Source organism: Lycium barbarum, chromosome 11 (genome assembly GCF_019175385.1).
Source record: "Lycium barbarum isolate Lr01 chromosome 11, ASM1917538v2, whole genome shotgun sequence".
NCBI classification, from domain to species: domain Eukaryota; kingdom Viridiplantae; phylum Streptophyta; class Magnoliopsida; order Solanales; family Solanaceae; genus Lycium; species Lycium barbarum.
This window is the reverse complement of record NC_083347.1, coordinates 29291821-29312082: the sequence shown is the minus strand read 5'-3', so window position 1 is coordinate 29312082 and position 20262 is coordinate 29291821. Positions and strand designations below refer to the sequence as shown.

The following is a 20262-nucleotide window of genomic DNA, read 5'->3' as shown; positions in this document are numbered from 1 at the left end:
ACGAGGCATTTAGCCCTGTTGTCCGTACAACTAGCGTAATAATTGGTATGGCAATATCACTTTATTAATCTGTTTAGAAAGAATGCCATGTTTTTTTATTTAAAATTAATTAACTTTAAATTGTTCATTTTGTCTTTGATGAGAAGTTCTTATAGTTAAAACAAATTAAATATTGTAATAACTACGTACTATAACAATTCAAAAGTTTTATAAGGATACAAAACTTATAACACGTTTAATATTATGGATCCGGCTCCTCTTCATTTTTCTTCTCTCTATTTTGCTTAAGTTATATTTTTCTTAAGTTCTTGCTTGGATTTTTTTTTTATTTTTTTATTTTTAATAAAAGTCCACTAGGCTTTTGGCCTAGGGCTAATTTTATAAATTTTATCAAAAAATCCAGAGGTTTGTACAACTCTAGCCAAAAGGCTAATGAAAATACAAAATTTAAACTAATGATCAAATTAAGACTTATAACTTGTCTTAATTTGATATTACAAATTGTTAAAAAATTACTAATAGAATGAAATTTGAAATAATTGCTCCATAAAGAACTTTTGTTTCTATATCTCACATGCTCTATATTTGGCCCTCTATATGCACCAAGGCAGTACATTTTCTAACTAATGACCAGTTCTCAGTAGGATGAGCATCCCGGGGTGCTAATACCACCAACTAAGAAACAACCACTAAATAGAAACTGTATGCCCATGTGTACTCAAGAGGTCTGTTGTGTTCCATGTGCTCAATCATTAGGAGCAGTAATTCCACTTCATGTCATTTGTCAAAAGTGCCTCCAACCAGTTGCAATTTATGCTGGTAAAACTTCTCAACATCCTGATTACACTGTGTTTCGCTGCTTGTTGGTATTCCTTCAGTGTGGTTGTTCTGTGGTACCTGCTGAATTAAAATCCTCCATTTATGTTAGTTTGTGTACCTGCAACCATTAACAAACAGTTAGTGTAAACCAAATCCTTCACATTCTCCTCCCAAAGGATTTGAGTGTGAGGACCTCATTTTCTCCCACCTTCCCCCTATATTCAGTCTCCTTAACATGATCTAATTCTTAGACAGGGCAGCTGTAATTTGTCACTGTTCACAATTCTTTTACAGTGGCTCTCCATGTCATGAAAGGAATTGAATTGTATGTCCCCTGTGTCCAAAGCTAAATTAGCCAAGTGATCTACTAATTTGTTTCCTTCCCTATAAATATGCTCTATCACCACCACTTTTTCCTCACTTATTCTCCAAATTTCTTCCACCATAGTAATGATTTGCCAAGGAATTTCCCATGTCCTTTGAATAGAGTTCTTCAGCAAAAGTGAATCTGTCTCTATCCTTATTTGATCCCATTGACTGTCTTTTAAATACCTGAGAGCCTGTAAAATGGCTAGGGCCTCTGCCTCGGTGTTGGTGCTTTGAAGATCCTCTATTTCTCTGGCCTGTGCTTGTATCACATCTCCCCTTTCATCCCTTACACAAAAGGCCCATGAACTCCTACCTGAGTTTCCTCTTGAGGCTCCATCAGTATTGACTTTTATCCATCCAATATCTGGAGTTCTCCAAGTCACTGGTGTTACTCTTATCTTTGGAGAATATCTCTGTAATGCCTCAACAATCACACTCCAATTATATGGTGCATACCTAAAATTTCTCCTTCTCACCTTCATGAATTGAATCAAAGTATGCATCACCTGGTAAATGAGTTTTGTGATTGACACCTTCCCTTCATGTCTCATAGTGTTTCTCCTCTTCCAGAGTTCCCAAATAATAATAGCAGGGACAGCTTGGATTGAGGACACATAGCATTAGTTAAAATTAATGGCTAAAATTTAATCAACTTAAAAAAAAACTCTAACCATGGTTTAGATCATTAACATTCCATATATTTACTTCCAATAATTTAATTTAATAATCCCCACAATCATAGCAACATATCATCTTGGCCATTAAAAATATTTCCATATCCGATTTATGAAATTCTTTTACATTCCTTTGTATTTCCGATCTTTATCCAGCTCTTGGCTAAATTGAACTCTTTAACAGTTTTCGTTTTCACAGAATATATCTGCTTCTTCATACTGATAGGATCCTCCCTTCAAGTTTTAAGCTTTTACTGTATTTTCTTTATCTCATACTAAATACTCCCTCCGTCTCAAAAGATTATCTTAATTTGACTTGACATAAAATTTAAGAAATAAAGAAAAACTTTTGAAATGTGTGATTCAAAATAAACCTTAGATATTTTAAACACAAAAAGGTGTTAATCTTTTTTTATACTGACTAAAAAGAAAAGAAGGGAATATATTTCTAATATCTATCTATTATTTTATTTTTTATTTTTACTATATTTAACAAGGAGGAACTCAAATTTTTTATAGTCCTCACAACACTCTTTGATCCTTTAAGGATTCTACACGTGGCTGGTCTTTTTTTCCCTGCATCATTTCCACTTGGGCCTTGTCATTATTGCGGCTCCCGCGACGTGGATCTTTTGTCCTAGAGAGTGAATACCAATGAATGTAGTAGTTGTTTTGTGGTGCTTTCGTTGATTACACTTGGCCGCCAATGTATCCACGACAGCTGACGAAGGTCTCAATCAGTGACAGCAGCGCCTTAATTTGGCTCTTCTCTATTATAAATATAACACGTTTAATATTATAGACTTCAAAAGTACTTTAAGAAAAAAAAACTTCAAATTTTTATTTTAAATTTCGTGTTAAAATAAACTATGACGTACGAAATGAGACAACGGAGGGAGCACTTTTTATTTACTGTTTCTGAAATTATTATTGCTGCTCCCGTGACGTGAATCTTTTGTCCTATAGAGTGATTGACCAATAAATGTACGTACTCCTTTTGTTTCAATTTATTTGAATCTATTTTCTTTTAAATTTGTGTTGAAATAAATGATTTTTTTCCTAATTTAAAAATAAATTCACTTTATGAATGATTTACAGCCACATAAAGATTTATTTTAAACTACAAATTTTAAAAATCTTCCCTTTATTTTAAATGTCATGTCCAATCAAATGAGTTCATATAAATTGAAACGGAGAGATTACTACTTACTTCGTGGTTATCTGCTTTCGTTGATTACACTTGGCCGCCAATGTATCCACGACAGCTGACGAAGGTCTTAATCAGTGACAGCAACGCCTTAATTTGGCTCTTCTCTATTCTGCTTTTGTCTTTTAAGTTGGCAGTTGAAATGAAGTACTAGATCATTACTATTCATAAACAAACATGGAGAGAACAGAGTTGATTTTCATTCCAGGGCCGGGAATGGGTCACCTCGTTGCTGCTGTGGAAATTGGCAAGTTACTCACAAGCCGAGCCCATTGGCTTTCAATTACATTCTTCATCATCGATCTTCCAATTGAAACCGGCGTACATACCTATACAAGTTCACTAGAAATAGATGATTCTACCTCGTCACGTCTACGATTCTTGCACCTTTCTTCTCCTCAACCTCAAAGTAACAATCTTTCAAATCAAGAAGCTCTTCTTGTTGAAACCTTTGATAATTCCAAGCAGCTAGTAAGAGAAGCAATAGTCCTCAACTTTGTGACCAATAAGAGTAATTCTAGGACTCGACTGGCTGGTGTGATCGTTGACATGTTCAGTGACAAAATGATAGAAGTAGCAATTGATCTTGGTCTACCAAGCTACGTATTCTTCACTTCTAGTGCTGCCTTTCTTGGCCTCCTGTTTTATGCACAGACACTTAAAGATGAGTACAATCGTGATATCTCCGATTTCAAGGACTCGGACACGTTACTGCCCGTTTCGACGTACTTACATCCTCTTCCTGCAAAGGTTTTGCCAAATGCCATGCTTGATAAACATGGCCGTTTGCACCTACCTCTGTCTACTGCTCGAATGATACGGCAAGCAAAAGGAATTATAATTAACACTTTCATTGAGCTCGAGCCTCATTCAATTAAATCCCTCGCTAATGATAATGGGGTTCCGTCTTTATACCCGGTCGGGCCTATAATAAACCTGATACAAGGACCGGACGAGGGTATCAATAGTTGGTTAGATGAGCAACAAGATTCTTCGGTATTGTTCCTCTGTTTTGGAAGCTATGGTTCCTTTGACGAGGAACAATTGAAGGAGATTGCAATAGCCCTTGACCGAAGTGGCTGCCATTTCTTGTGGGCATTACGGCAGAACCAGGCCAAGGGCAAAATAGGTGCTCCGGATGATCTTACACATCCGGAGCAAGTGTTGCCAGAAGGTTTCTTGGAACTAACTATGCAGAGAGGGAAAGTGATCGGATGGGCACCTCAAGTGGCAGTGCTATCTCACAAGTCAATTGGAGGATTTATTACGCATTGTGGTTGGAATTCGATACTGGAAAGCTTGTGGTTTGGAGTTCCAATGGCAACATGGCCTATGTATGCAGAGCAACAAGTAAATGCTTTCGAGCTGGTGGTTGATTTGGAGATGGCCGTGGATATAAAGATGGAGTATCGGAGTGAGAGTCCCGTTTTAGTCACGGCAGAGGAGATACAGAGCGCGATAAGGAGACTGATGTTGGATGATACAAAGGAGAAAAATGGTATCAGAAAAAAATTGGAGGAGATGAAAGAAAAAAGCAGGAGAGCCTTGTTACAAGGAGGATCATCTTACCATTTTCTGGAGAAGTTGATTAAAGATTTTAAGGATCATTCGTCCGATTGAAGGTTTTAATTGTTTTCTTCTATTTTCACATCATAATTTTTGTATGTACAGAGAGATGATATCATATGTATATATATGGCTGTGAGTTACTATGAATTTGCTAAGTTATCCCTAATCCTCTAGTTCTTCATGTGCCCATAAATGTCAAATCTTTTAAAGACATGGATGTTAAATCTGTAATTTTCCATCCCAACTTAAAATATTCAATTGCAAATAAGCCTGTCAACCTGTTTAATCGGAACCGGACCGGTAATCAGTTAGGGAACCGGCGTTTACCGGTTTGAAAACTCAAATCGGAACCGGTCCAGTTCAAAGTGTCCAAAACATGTTTTTTTTTTTTGTATTATATATATTATAGTATTTATTAGTATATTTTAGGTATATTTACATATGTTATACAAGTTTATAACTAAAGTTTAAATATTTACTGACTAACAGGCTAACAGCAAGTCAGCAATACAGAATATACGTATACATATACATATATATACCTAAAATATAGTAAGAATATACTTTTATATATATATATATATATATATATCAATATATGTATCAATATACTTAGGTTATATAACTTAATATATATAAATATGTTTAAGTTATATATGCATATAACTTAATATATATATATATATCAATATACTTAGGTCATATAACTTAATATATATAAATATGTTTAAGTTATATATAGCTTATATATATATATATATATATATGTATTAATGTATATATGTTTATATATATATGTATATACATTAATACATATATATAATGTATATACATATATGTAATGTATTTATGTTTAAGTTATACTTATAGTATACTATACATTACAAGTATATTCTTAGTATATTTTAGTTATTTTTCAAGTATATGAGTCATATATTTTATTCATTCTTGGATAACATTTATTTGCAAGTTGTAGTTTTTTTTTAACTTGCAAATAATACATGAGTTGTACAAAAATAGTAGAATAATAAAATCACCAATTTTGGTTCTCATATGAGCATTTAGTGTACCCGTTCACCATCCTTACCAGTTTCCTGTTTAAAACTAAATACTTGTCCACATATGGTACATGTAGCTGATTGATTTTCCCTATTCTTAGTCATAAATTTTCAAACTTTAGTTGTTGGCTTACGAGTTCTAGGCGGTTTGTCTTGTGTATGTGATTGGGCAGGACATGTATCTCCTATGGGATTTTCGGGGGGTTGTGTTTCATCATCATCATCTAAGTCTTCATTAAAAGTGTCGGTAAAATGTTGTTGCATAGGCAATGACCTAAAAGTGGATTATTTCCACCAACATCAATACCTAAATTAGGTGTTTCTTCCACAAATGTTTCCTCATTAAGCCTACCCCTACCACTACTACTACCGGCATCACGTCTTAATCTCTTTGACATTATTAAATAGAATTAATTTAAATCACAAGAAAATAAATTACAACAAATTAAATTGCGAAAAATAAATTGCTAGAATTAAATTGCGAAAAATAAAGATAGAGTTGGAACGAAGGTACCAAATTGCCGGATTAATTTCCAACAAAGTGAAGGCGGCTAGAATTGCAAATAGACCAAAGCTACTTCGGATTGTTGCAAAATCACCAACTCCACCAACAATATTATAATTGTAAAATTAATAATTGAAAGTTGAAACTATAATAAGACTTTGTGGCTAATTATTGCAAAGCGACTATAATTGAGAGATTGAGAATTTGAGATTTGAGAGAAAGATGAAGAAGAGTGAATTGAAATGAAAATGAAGAAGGGTTTATATAGGGGTGGGGATGGGTTAAAGTGTTAAAAAAAAAAGTTTGGGGGGTTGGGGGGCCAAAAAATAATTTAAAGACCGTTTGGCAACGGCCATTTTTGCAAATGAACCATTGCCAACGGTCCATTAACGGACAGCTCACATAGGCCCAACGGCTATTTTTTTTTTTTTTAATTTTTATCGGTTAAACCGGTTTAATCGGTCCAGTTACCGATTTTAACCGATTTAACCGAACGAGTTGACGGGTTTAATTGCAAAGTCTGATTTGATATTATGTAGTAGGATGCAAAATTGGTCAGTTGTATCAAATATTGACCAAATGTTTGATAACGAAGATAATTTTAATGATTACACTCTTGACATAGTTAATTTTAATGATTACTGACATAGTCCCTACTTTGTGCATTGGTCAAATAGTCAGCTGGTGGGTGGCAATAAAGTGGAATGATGATGGGGGAAAATACAATTATACTGCTTTTTTAGTTAAATAAATCTTTTCCTTTTAAAGAAGACTAAGAGCCCGTTTGGATTGGCTTATAAGTTGGCTTATAAGCTGTTTTCAGCTTTTTTGAGTGTTTGGCTGGCCAGCTTAAAGTCATTTTATGCTTAAAATAAGCTCAAAAAAATAATTGGACCCATTTGACTTAGTTTATCTAAAGCAGCTTATAAGCTGAAAACAGCTTATAAGCCAAAAAAAATAAGTTGGACTACCCCAACTTATTTTTTTCAGCTTATAAGCTGCAAACAACTTTAAGCTGTAAGCCAATCCAAACGGGCTCTAAATCTTTTCCTTTTAAAGAAGAATAAATTTGCTTAACAGCTTATAGAATCTTGGCTTTTAGAATTTAACAAGAAATTTGATCTTTATATTAAATATCGTTGGCTAACTTATTTATTATTATTTTTTATAAGAACCTTGGGATTCAAATCTTTTTATTGGGAAATTGTGTTGGTAAATAATTGATGAGTTATTTATCTCACATTTAACAAAATTAATTTACTTTTTTCTGACGTTGTTTGAGGTATCATAATTTTTTTAAATTTTTTTTAATACATGTGTACTTAAATATTACATAGTTTAAAAGAAATCTATTTCTTCCATAGCTAAAGAAATTATATGCTCACAAATTTATAGAAATGTCAAATGTTCCCAATTTATGATCTTCGATCAGTTATAATTATTTACTTGTAAATCTTTTTACTTTGTGGTATATCGAATCACGTGTGTCCCTTTATTATTTACTAATTCTCTTCCAAACTTGCTTCTTACTAAAAAATATCACTTTTAAAGATTATCCAATTATGTGACTAAAAAACTTTGATTCTTATGAGAATTTATTGACAAGACATGATTAACGCGCTACTACCATAAATCTATTGTCCGAAATAAAAGTATGATTCAAATTATACAATAACTGAATCTAGAACTTTTAAATTTTAAGTTTGAGCCCGGGCTAAGCACGGCCTGCTTGAACTAGTATATATATAAATTAAAACGATGGACCAGATGAAATGCATCAACGCACTTCTTTTCTTTTTTAAATTTTTTTGTTTCTTCTTTTGCCATAAATCATGAACCATATGAAGACTTTATAATAAAAGATACGTATTCATTTTATTGGAACAAGAGTTGAGTGGAGGATTGGTTCTTTTTGGCATGTCCTTATTGCTGATCTAAGATAAATTACTTTACAAAGTTTTGCTGTTTTAATAGGGGGCAACACACGTGACTCATGCGTACTATGTTTAATCTAAATTTAGAAGCAAAAGCAACGACAACATCCGTAAAAACAGATGATAAATCTACAAAAGTAAGAGCAAAAAGAAGAACAAAAGCAGAAAACCAATACAGGCAGCTTATATGGAGAAATTAGCCGAACTAATTGTCATCCCATCTCCAGCAATGGGCCATGTTGCTCAAATGTTGGAGTTAGCAAAACTCCTCATCCACCAAAATCATCAGCTCTCAATCACTGTCCTCATTATGAAACTCCCCGATTACATCGACGCGGTTAGTGGCCCTTTCGTCGACTCCGTAGCTGCTTCATCCTCCTCCAATCGCCTCCAATTCATCGCATTACCGTCTCCTGATCCAACCCCAGAATGGAGTTCCAAAACCCGAGGACATTTCGTCTATCGGTTAGTACAAAGCCAGAAATCCCACATCAGGGAATTCTTGAGAAGTCAACGCCCTGGTTGTAAACTCGCTGGATTTGTTGTGGACATGTTGTGCACTCCGTTAATGGATGTAGCCGACGAGTTTGGGATCCCGAGCTACGTGTTTTTCACCTCGCCAGCTGCTTTTCTTGGATTGATGCTTCATTTCCAGTTTCTTGAAGATGAGTGCCACCAAGATGTTTCCACTTTCAAGAACTCCGACAGTACTTCTCCGTTATCGTTTCCTAGTTACGCATACCCAGTTCCTCCTAGTGTATTGCCAATGGTCCTAGTCGATAGAGACACATGGTTAGGGAGATTTCTTGATTTCGCTCGTGGCTATAGAAAGGCTAAAGGCATCATCATTAACACCTTTGCGGAACTAGAAATCCACGCCTTAGATGCTTACAACAACAACAGCAGCAGCAATGATATTTCAAGATCTGAACGGGTCCCACTGCCACTCATTTATCCAATTGGTCCAATTTTGAACCAGTCAAAATCCAAGTCAGCCACAGAGGAGGCAGAAATAACAAATTGGTTGGACGAACAGCCACCAAATTCGGTGGTGCTAATCTGTTTTGGAAGCCAGGGAAGCGTACCGGTTGACCAAGTGAACGAGATCGCTATAGCTCTAGAGAAAACCGGCTGCCGGTTCTTGTGGTCTTTACGCAGGCCACCACAGAGCAACAACGCAGAATTCCCAGGAGAATACACGAGCTATTCAGAAATCTTGCCGGTGGGATTCCTAAACCGGACAGAGAAAAGAGGGAAAGTGGTGGGATGGGTCCCGCAATTGAAAGTTTTGTCCCACGAAGCAGTCGGGGGATTTGTGTCACACTGCGGATGGAATTCGATACTCGAAAGTATATGGTGTGGGGTGCCTATAGCGACCTGGCCATTGCACTCGGAGCAGCAGGTAAACAGTGGAATTCGATACTCGAAAGTATATTGCATATATAAGTTAAAAATTATTCTTTATACATATATATTAAACCTTAAACAACTTTAGTGAAATTTTTTATTTCGCTACTGCAGGTAAATGCGTTTCAGTTGGTGAAAGAAGTGGGAACCGCAGTTGAGATCACTTTGGATTACTGTGAAAGGAATAAAGATCAACCGATGGTAACTGCAGAAGCCATAGAAAAAGGTGTAAAGAAATTGATGGAAACTAACTCTGAAGTAAGAGATAAAGCAAAGGAGATGAAGGAGAAGAGCAGGACTAGCGTAATGGAAGGTGGATCTTCGTACTTGTCTCTTGGGAAACTCATTGATGAACTACTGAAGAACGCAGCTTTGTTACTTTGTTCATAATTTTACCATAAATGAGGTAGAGTTTCTGTAAGTGTACTAAAATTATCTCCTACCCAATTTACAGATCCTTGTTAATCATATCTTGTTATACTTTCTATTTTTTAAAAGGTGATGGTGGTAGGGAATATTTCAGAGATTTGAATTTAATAATTGGAAATTGTCTTTTAACTTTGGTTTAGAAAACAATAAGGTACCGTGAAGTCTGAGAGATTGAAATCCTCCGGTACCACTCTTATTAAGTTTTGAAGTTTAATGGGGATTGGGGCTGTTAACAAATTATTTCGGGATTATAATACGAGAATTTAATAATGATAAAATTATTTAGTGAATATACTTTTATTAGTAGATGCTTGGTTCATTAGATTAAAAAGCGTCCTTAAAAAACTTCAGGAGAAAGCTTTGGAAAAGGGCATTAGCTGAGCAGCTGTTGTTGCTTTATTTGCGGATTACTAATTCCAAAATTACTATCCAGATCGAATGTGGTATAAACAAATTCCAAAACAAAAAACAGTACCAAACATGAGATAAAGGAACCCACAATTATCTTGTGATAATAAATCCGAGTTAATTGCCCGAATAGTCATTAAACTTGTGGTAATTTGAGTTTATAGTCTCTTTATATGGTTTTGAATAAGATTCACCTCATAAGGTTTATTTTAGGATCGAGCGCCTCAAACTCCATTAATAAACATTCCATCCAATGGAACAATACAGTAGAATGAGACTCCTATATTTTGCTTCCAATGTTGATTTATTTTAATGGGAGTGTTACTAAATTTAATTCTTTTGGAGGATTTACATCATTGTATAGACTTGGAGCCTGTTTGGATTGGCTTATAAGTTGCTTATAAGCTGTTTTCAGCTTTTTTGAGTGTTTGACTGGCCAGCTTAAAGTCATTCTGTGCTTAAAATAAGCTCAAAAAAATAATTGGGCCCGTTTGACTTATTTTATCTAAAGCAGCTCATAAGCTGAAAACAACTTATAAGCCAAAAAAAAAATAAGTTAGACTATCCAACTTATTTTTTTTAGCTTATAAGCTGTAAACAGCTTATAGGCATAAGCCCATCCAAACAGGCTCTTGAATTGGTTTTAGAGGGCTTTACAGAAATTTTGAGTGAATAACTTATATGGTCACTCAACTCTAGCAAATTATCTTAAAAGTCTTTAATGTTTATTTTATATCAACAAAGTCACTCAAGTTCGATTAGTTTTCTCACGAGGTCACTCAAGTTTAGATTACTTTTCTCACAAAGTCACTTAGCAAAAAAAACTAAAGAGATAATTATATAAACTTCCCCTCAAGTTTGGCTTTGTAACCCTTATTTCTTTTGTGGTTTAGTATGATATTATGCTAACCCTTTTTATTTTAATTTTCTTTATAACAATTCATTTAACTAATTATTCTCAAAATAAAAACATATTATTTAACAAATTTGTCGTGTACTTTATAATATATTCTTTTTAAAAATTAATTTTGTCAAGAAAAATCATTTTCATCTCATCTATGTCAAAAATATGGTGCAAAAGTTGTTTAATCGGATTAGGCTTCTCTCCATTTTTCATTGTCTCAATTTTCAAAATTCTTCTTGGATAGAGTACGTATGTTCCATTTTAAAATTAATGGTCTAAATTTAATTAACAAAAGCAAGGTCTTAATCAGGATTAGGACTTAGAAACCTCAAAAAACCTCCAAGTTCTACCCATTGGCTATATAGTTCATAATGTTAGGAAAATTTCAAGTATCAATAACGCAAGGCCTGGAATTTGCTAAAATTCAAATTAATATGACTGATTCAATATTCAAACACACACACTTATACATATCGAAAAATATGAGAAGGAAAAATTCAAGTGAAACATTTATCCAAGATGAATCTTCATGGCGTATTTGTTTTCTTTTCTTTTTTTGTCTTTTAATTGGCGTTTTGGTTCATCTGATTTTTAATATGAATTTCTATGTATATTTTAATTCAAAGTAGAACTGACTCGAAATCTACAAAAGTTTGTCAAATTCCATAAGCTATACCACTGCCAACACTTGATCGTCAGTATTTTTTTATTAGATAATAAAAAGGGGGAACACGATAAAGAATTAATTGATTAAGGAGATGAAATTATAGTAAAAAAAAAAAGGCTTATTAATCAAGTAAAAAGGATTTTTTTTTTTTTTGAAAAAAAAGGTGTTTACAAAATTACTTAAATAAAAGAATATATTATAAATTAAAGGACTACTACCATAAAAAATGAATACATTAAAGGACAAAGTCGTTAAATAATTTTTTTTATTAAGAATAATAAGCTAAATGAATTGTTATAAAGAAAAAAAAAGAGGTTAGAATAATATCATAAACCACTAAGGAAGTAAGTGTTATAAAGCCAAACTTGAAGGCGGTTTATGTAATTATATCTTTAGTTTTTTTGGCTATAGTGACTTTGTGAGAAAACTAGTCTAACTTGTGTGACTTTATTGATACAAAATAACATTAGTGACTTTAGTAGATAATTTGCTATAGTTGAGTGACCATATAAGTTATTCACTCCAGAAATTGTCCTATATAGTTTCTGAGAAAAGATTTATAGTCTCAGTTTTGACTGTTTTTGCAGCCAACTAATAACTTTCGAGGAAAATCTACTTGAATTGAGTTTATGCATCAATGAATACTAATTTATTATACTCAGATAATAAATTGTCGAGTTCTTGGCATTTTCCATCCTTAATGTATAAACCTTTTTTTTAGTTTGCACCATATCCTCTATTTTTTTAGGATTTACCCTAACCTATTAATTTCTTGGTAAATTCATAAAAAAGATCATTCTATGAGGGACAAAATAGGAAATATGTAATTTAAGAGAGAGTGAAGTTAGGCAGGACAAGAATGGGTTGGAATGACGCCGGGGTTGTGAAAGTCATTCTGCTCTTGATCATGTTATGAAAACCTCCATGTGTTTGTTGTCTTTCTCACTTTTTGGAATAAATATGAATATTTACTGATGCATTGTGCATAGCTATGCAATTTTTCGTGGACGTAACAATGCCATGAAAATGATCAATGACATTTTGAAGGAGAAACAATTGTCAAAGGAAAGACGAAACAAACAAGATTTCTTGGAGTACATGCTTGGTGAAGTAGCCAACAAAGAATCAATTCTGATTTAAAATAACCTTTAATGCAATCTTCACAATGTTGTTTGTTGCTTTTGAAACAATCTCTGCTGCAATTGCCTTAGGTTTTAAGCTTCTCAATCCCACCGTCATTCCTATCCATTCTTGTCCTGCCTAACTCCACTCTCTCTTAAATTACATATTTCCTACTTCATCCCTCATAGAATGAACTGTTTTATGGGTTTGCCAAGAAATGAATAGACTAGGGGGTAAATCATAAAAAAAATAAAGGATAGGGTGCAAATTAAAGAAAATGTGTATACATTAAGAGTGTAAAATGCCAACAACTCTAAATTGTCATATTGCTTTGCGTATTTAATTGTTCATGATTGTTTACCCCGGATTTGGATAATCAATTGAATTTGTGAGTGGGTATAGGATATGTGTTTGGATCTCAATATATGTTATAGGGAAATGAAGTGTATGAACGTTTCGTAGCAAAACTATTAATGATTAGCGATTGGTTGTGGGCGTGAGAGTTTGTTAAATGACATATAATACTTGATCGAAGAAATGCAATGGAAATGAAAACGACTGTTGTGGATCGAATCTAATATTTGAGAGAGATTGTGTATATATTTTGCTATTATAAGTGTTCTTGAAATGGAGAAGCCAACCCCCCAAAGGAGAGGGATGAGCTCTATTTATAGTATTGTCTCTATGGGCCTCATACAATACAAATTATAAAAAAAATAAGAGAAAGGACAACTCTGAATGGGTTAGGTTGGCCGTACTGTCTGACACACGCATGGTTGGTGGTTGACCATGGCAGGACGCTAACGACGCGTGGCTCTTGCGCTACGGCTCTTCCGGACTACCGGCCACGATCAAACGGACATACAACCTCGAACAACCGGTCATGGAAGAACCGGACCAAATGACGCCCTTCCTTTACTCCGGTTCAAGCGTTTCTCCAGTTCAGAAGGGGAGCCTTCATGCACGTTCCCGTCCCTTCCTTCTTCGGTCTCACCGGTTTAGCGTATACCCAGTTTTTACCGTATACAGATAGTCCCCACACTTCCCGGATCATAGATTTCTCGGAATGACGGGGAGTGGATGAATCACTAAGCCGGTGACTCCCTTTGTCCGTTGTTATCGCTTCATTTTTGGCGGGAACAGCTGCCCACGTTCTTCTGCTATCGGCCACGTGTCATACCCCGGATGGTCCGCTCTGACAACCGCCGCCCGCACGTCGTTTCAAGTCATTCCTCATTAATTATGAGGACACGTGGCGCTCCCGGATTGGCCGGAAACCGTAACCGCCCAAATCCCATAACTATAAAAATGTCCACTAACCCTTCATTCTTCCATTTGAACACCCTTCAAATCTTCAACTCATTTCCTCTTTGCCTTGAACTTTTGGCACTTCGTTTCTTCACCTTCATCACATCTGCTCTCCTTCTGTATCAAGTTTGTTGCTAATTTATTGCCGACTTTACGCAAAAGGGAACAACTCTTCTCCTTTCCTCACACTGATCTGCTGCTGTTCATCGTTGATTCTCGTCTTTTGACTTCTCCTACATTGCCTGTTCCTCTACTGCCCTTTGCTTTCTTTAGCCCCTCTTTTGAATCTATTCAACCTCTTCTTCTTTTCATATTCCCAAATGTCTGAAACCACGTCCCATGACATTCCCTCAGTTTCATCCCCAGGAATCGAGGTTGTGTCTCCGGCTAGAGCGAAGAGCTCCTTCGAGCCTACAGCCTCGGACATTATACCGGCCAAACCCAACTTCAACAAAGACCCCGAGGTTGAAAAACCTTCGTCGGTGTCCGATAGGGGGTACGACGTGAGGCGATACCCCTCCTCCATTACCGAGGATAGGCTCGACCTTGTCCGGTCCGACTGTGGATGGGACAATCGCCCGGTCCGAGTTTTCGCCCCCGGGCCTGACGAGTCAGTCACCGACCATCGGGAGGGTTTTTTGTATGTCTATACTTATCCCTTTCTCAAGCTCGATCCTCCGGTAGATCCGATTATTTTGGACATGTGCTGGACCTATGACGTGACCTTAACACAAATTGGTCCGATCGTCTGGAGGGTCGTGGCATGCCTCCGGTTGTTGGCCAACAACACTGGGAAGAAGCTCACGCTGGCCCACCTGATACGCCTATACTCCCCGAGGCTGTTCCGGGGTGGCGTAATGAAACTTGCCAAGCGCAGCCGGAATCCATTCTTCTCGAAAATGGACGAGGATAGAGACAGGGGATGGTTGGAACGGTATGTCCGAGTGAAGACCGAGGACATAATTCCGACAGATCATATGCCCTTCCCGGAGAAGTGGAACAACAAGCGTAAGTCCTGAACTTTTAAGTGATTACTTTTGTATGTTTCGTCAAATTTCGATCCTACTTTCTCACAGTTTTTCCTATTCATGTCAGCCAATGGGTACTTTCCTCCGATCGTTCGTAATCTGAATGAATGGGTCACCGCACTCCTTAGCCAACATGCCCATGACAACCGGACGTGGGCCCACCTGTCACGCGGCCGATGGGTCGCCCAAAACCACGGTAGTACTTTAATTCTATCCGTGTTCACTGCGTCTTTTACTTATCCGTACTCGTTGTCTCTTCGGCTTCCAGGTTTGCCCAAGGGCTCGGTGGATCCCAGGCCGGAGTCGGCCGCCGGTCCCACAGCGTCGGCACCTGAGTTCGACTCTGCGGGTGAGTCTTGTGCCCTTGCTGCTGCTGCTGTCAAAAGGAAGAGGCATTCGGAGAGAGGGCAAAAGTCGAAGAAGAGGGCGAGGAGCGTCGCCCGGTCATCACGGGATGAACCAGGGCCCGATATCATTATTCGGAGAGTCGATGTCAATTCTCCTGTGGCTTCGATCCCGGACGAGGTTGTTGTCGTTCCATCCCTTCCTTCTGCTGCTGAAGGACTCCTGGTCCCGGTCTCACACACATGTGGAGAAGAAATTCTTTCCCCGGCTCCTCTAAGGTCGATTAACTTCGTCGACATTTTAGGTGAAATTTCTTCCGAAGAGGCTCCCCTGCAAAGGACAAGAAAGCCCGGGGAGATGGCCGCTGCTGAAGTCAGTCAAAGGACTGAGCCGGTCCCGGAGGTTGAAGTCCCCATTGACGTTGATCTGACGCCCGAGCACGAGCCTGCTGCGACCACGGAGCCTCCGAGCTTTGCCGAAGATATTGAGGCTGCTCCAAGTTCCTCTACTCCAGCTCCGAGGCCTGACGAGTTTGATGATATGTTCTTAGGCACTCCTCCTGCAACCGGTGAAGCTGCAGGATTCGGGCATCTCCCGATCCCTCGGGCCATGAGGTCGGCTAGCTGGACCTCCGAATCTGGGGCCAGGGACAGCTTGGTGAGTATCTTCCCTGCCCCAAGCGTGGAGCCGAGAAGGACAAGATCGGTCGTGGTCACTGTCCCCGAGGACTGCAGCTTTCTTTCGCGCCCGGTGGGTGTAGCGAGCTATCTTCGGCCCCTTGTATCGGATTCGGACAAGCGGAAGATGACCGAGGTCTCTTGGTAGTGCCTCATTAACGAGGGTATACACGCGGGCAACCGGGTAAGGTTTTTTAGCCGTCTTTGTATAACTTCACTTGAGAATTTCAGCCCTGCTTTGTTCAAGTTTTTAACTTTGCTTCATTTGCAGAGTGTGGTGCTCGCCAACGAGGCCTTCGTCCGTGCCCAACAAGAGATGGACGATCTTAAGGGCCAATTGGATGCCCAGGGCCGGGAAACGGAGAAGTATCTGCACCTTCTTCAGGAGAAGGAGGAGGAGTTGAACCGAGCAGTTACTCTTTCCCATTTTCGACCCGAGCTTGATGCGGCGAAGGCCGAGAATCGTCAGCTGAGGAGTGGACTGGCCGCCATGACCGAATAATATCGGAGCCTTGAAGCTGATAAGATCGGCCATCCAAACTCAGAATGTTTTTGGAGAGGCTCGGGATGCTCTGGCGGCGAAGTTAGCCCAGGCCGAGGCTGATTTAGGCGAGGCTTTGAAGAGCGTCGAGGCCGTCGAGGCTCAGGCTACTATTGTTGCCGAGTACGAGAAATGGAAGTCCCGGAGGATTACTCTCGAGCAAGCCGAGCATGGCTTTACTGATCTTCCGGCCCTTATTGCCGAGGCTAAAAGGGTCGAGGGAGATGCTAAGTATGCTCTTGGTTCTGACTCCGATGACTCTGAGCGGACAGAGTCCGAGCGCTCCGGCTCCAGCCATTCCGGGTAGATTAAGGCCTGTACTTAGCTTTTATCTTTATTTTATTTTTTTGCCTTTGTAGGACTTTGGTTTTCTAATGTAAAAACACCCCTTTGTATAAATAAAAGAAAAAATGCATCTTTCTTGCCCCTTTGTTTGAATGTTTACTATTATTTTTGTCCGAATTGTTGGTCCGTTTTAAGGACAAGTTGACTCGTAGTCATTTAGCTCATTGTGCCCGTAGGAATTACCTAATGCTTTGTGGACTCAGACGCCTCCCAATCACGATAGGCATTTCCCTAGGGCCGGTATTTTTCGGTAATATTTTAGGGCCGGTGCTTATTCGGGCACCCGAACCTCAGCCTTGGCTGAATTTTGATGTAACAGTCCCCATTTGGGGAGGTTAGAAAATTTTGGCTCGGATCGTTGTGACCTCGCTGCCTTAGTTCGAATTTTTTAACGATTTTGGCTTGGTTCGCTATGACCTTGTCGCCTTTGCCGAATTTCGGCCATATTGCCCGGTATAGGGTGTGTGTGAATGAAGTAGTGCCGCAATACGACGGTTATTACCGAGGTAAAGTCTTTTAATAGGAAGATAACCGAGACATTGCTTGTCCAAACCTTCAATAATTTTGTATTGCAAAGTGTTTGTATACATGAGTATTTTGTTTCCTTCTGCCATTGCCGTAACGAATACTAAATGGGACACGATTCGTTATGATCGTTTGGTCTTTACATCGAAGGCTATGGCCGATGGCCGGGCCTTTGTTTTGCCTTGGCAAATGCTAAATGGGACACGATTCGTTATGATCGTTTTGTCCGTACATTGAAGGCTACGGCCAATGGTCGGGCCTTTGTTTTGCCGTAGCAAGTGTTGGGTTTCTCCGTCTTCTTTGACCGAGGTAATCTTCAATGCGAGCACAGTATTCCCCTAGCACTTATCTGAGCTGCAAGGTCGGGTGAGTGCTATTAAGTCCCCACTCAGCGGGTGTGACCTCGGGTCGTCGGGTATTGGTCCCTTATCTTTGTCGAGTAACACGTTGTACTTGTTGCCTCATTAAAAACCTTGTCGGAAAACCCTTTTTGGGACAAAACCGTACTAAGAAAAAGAGTGCAACACGTGTTTTCAGACCTAAGTTCTAACTTCATGATGTTCTCGATTTCCTGCAAAAGAGAAATGTTAATAGGAGAGCATGAGGAGTCCAAACCTTAGCAGTAGTATCTTTTCAGATGAGCCACATTCCAGTTATTACGTAACCGTTGCCCTTCCATGGATTCCAACTGGTACGATCCTTTGCCCGTTATCCCGGTTATCTTATACGGTCCTGCTCAATTCAGACCCAGTTTTCCTTCATTGGGATTCTTGGTGTGCAAGGTAACTTTTCGAAGCACCAAGTCCCCGACTTGGAAATGTCGAAAATTGGCTCTCCGATTGTAGTACCTTTCCACCCTTTGTTTTTTAGCGGCAATACGGACCAACGCGTTTTCGCGAAGCTCGTCCGTGAGGTCGAGTCTTACGGCCATGGCCTTCCCGTTTGATTCCTCGGTTGCATATTGGAACCGGAGGGTCGGTTCACCAACTTCTACTGGGATAAGAGCTTCAGCCCCGTAAACCAACGAGAAGGGAGTCTCCCCCGTGCTCGATTTCGATGTAGTTCTGTAAGCCCACAATACCTCCGGTAATATTTCTCTCCAATGATGCTTTGATGCCTCAAGTCTTTTCCTCAGGTTTCGGATTATTGTCTTGTTCGTGGATTCCGCTTGTCCGTTTGCACACGGGTGATACGGAGTTGATACAATTTTCTTGATCTTCAACCCTTCGAGAAATTTGTTGACTTTTCCGCCTACGAACTGGGGCCCGTTATCACAAGTTATCTCGGCGGGGATGCCAAAGCGGCAAATGATGTGATCCCATATGAAGTCGATGACCTCCTTTTCTCTGATTTTTTCAAAGGCCTGCACTTCAACCCATTTGGAGAAATAATCAGTCATAAACAAAATAAAACTGGCTTTACCTGGTGCCCATGGTAACGGGCCGACGATGTCCATTCCCCACTTCATGAAAGGCCAGGGTGACACCACCGAATGCAACAACTCTCCGGGCTGATGAATCATCGGAGCATGCCTCTGACACCCATCGCATTTACGGATAATTTTTTTTGAATCTTCGTCCATTCGATTCCAATAGTAACCGGCCCTGATAATCTTTCGGACCAGAGCATCAGCACCGGAGTGATTGCCGCATGTCCCTTCGTGCACCTCTCTCATCACATACTCCGTCTCTCTGGGGCCCAAACACTTGGCCAGTGGTCCGAAGAAAGACCGCTGATATAATTGGCCGTCTACCAAGCAAAAATGGGCAGCCTTGGTCCTTAGTGACCGCGATTCCTTTGAGTCATTTGGGAGCTTTCCATCACGCAAGTAGTCGATGTACTTGTTGCGCCAATCCCAAGTTAAACCCATTGTGTTTATTTCGGCGTGTCCGTTTTCTATGGACGTGTTTGACAAGTGCACCATGGTCCTGGGGTTGATTTCTTCCCCCTCGATCGAGGACCCCAAGTTTGACAATGCATCGGCTTCGCTGTTCTGCTCCCTCGGTATATGCTGCATGGTCCATTCTTTAAATCAGTGTAATATCACTAGGACCTTTTCGAGGTACCTCTACATCCGTTTGTCCTTGACCTCGAAGGCGCCGTTCAAATGGTTTACGACCAAGAGCGAATCGCACTTTGCCTCTATTATTTCGGCCCCCATACTTCGGGCCAGCTCCAAACCTGAAATCATAGCCTCATACTCGGCTTCATTGTTAGTCAATTTAACGGTTCTGATAGACTGTCGAACGGCCTCCCCGGCTGGGGTCTAGAGGACGATTCAACCTTAAACTCCCTCATATCCTTTACACAATACATTCTGACAGCCCATTGCAACATCTTTTTTGATGTGAACTGCATTCCCTTTGCAATGACGCATTCATCAGTCATGAGATTTTTTGGTTCAATCCACGTTTTTTTGGT

The 20262-nt window shown here is 38.9% G+C and overlaps 2 protein-coding genes across 3 annotated transcripts; one reads left to right on the top strand and one right to left on the bottom strand.

Annotated features, from left to right (window-relative positions):
• Positions 1-335: 335 nt before the first annotated feature.
• On the bottom strand, positions 336-3213 carry LOC132616711 (uncharacterized). 2 transcript variants are annotated; one of them, XM_060331303.1, is made up of 2 exons: positions 3073-3213; positions 336-1786 (listed from the first exon to the last, which is right to left on the bottom strand). In XM_060331303.1, exon 2 carries the CDS (start codon positions 1737-1739, stop codon positions 1050-1052), a length of 690 nt encoding a protein of 229 aa, XP_060187286.1. In that variant the 5' UTR covers positions 1740-1786; positions 3073-3213; the 3' UTR covers positions 336-1049. The 2 variants fall into 2 exon arrangements, with proteins under 2 accessions (XP_060187286.1, XP_060187285.1); XM_060331302.1 differs by having other exon boundaries at positions 337-2632.
• A 33-nt stretch (positions 3214-3246) lies between these two features.
• LOC132616712 (uncharacterized) lies at positions 3247-10082 on the top strand. Its single transcript, XM_060331304.1, has 3 exons — positions 3247-4652; positions 8280-9537; positions 9657-10082. The coding sequence occupies exons 1-3, from the start codon at positions 3247-3249 to the stop codon at positions 9930-9932; spliced, it is 2940 nt and encodes a 979-aa protein (XP_060187287.1). The 3' UTR covers positions 9933-10082.
• Positions 10083-20262: the final 10180 nt, after the last annotated feature.

Coding starts and splice junctions, on each gene's coding strand:
- LOC132616711 (XM_060331303.1), bottom strand. CDS start 1,739: ATGAGACATGAAGGGAAGGTGTCAATCACAAAACTCATTTACCAGGTG.
- LOC132616712 (XM_060331304.1), top strand. CDS start 3,247: ATGGAGAGAACAGAGTTGATTTTCATTCCAGGGCCGGGAATGGGTCAC. Junction 4,653..8,279: donor TCTTACCATTTTCTGGAGAA/GTTGATTAAAGA, acceptor CAAAAGTAAGAG/CAAAAAGAAGAACAAAAGCA. Junction 9,538..9,656: donor CATTGCACTCGGAGCAGCAG/GTAAACAGTGGA, acceptor TCGCTACTGCAG/GTAAATGCGTTTCAGTTGGT.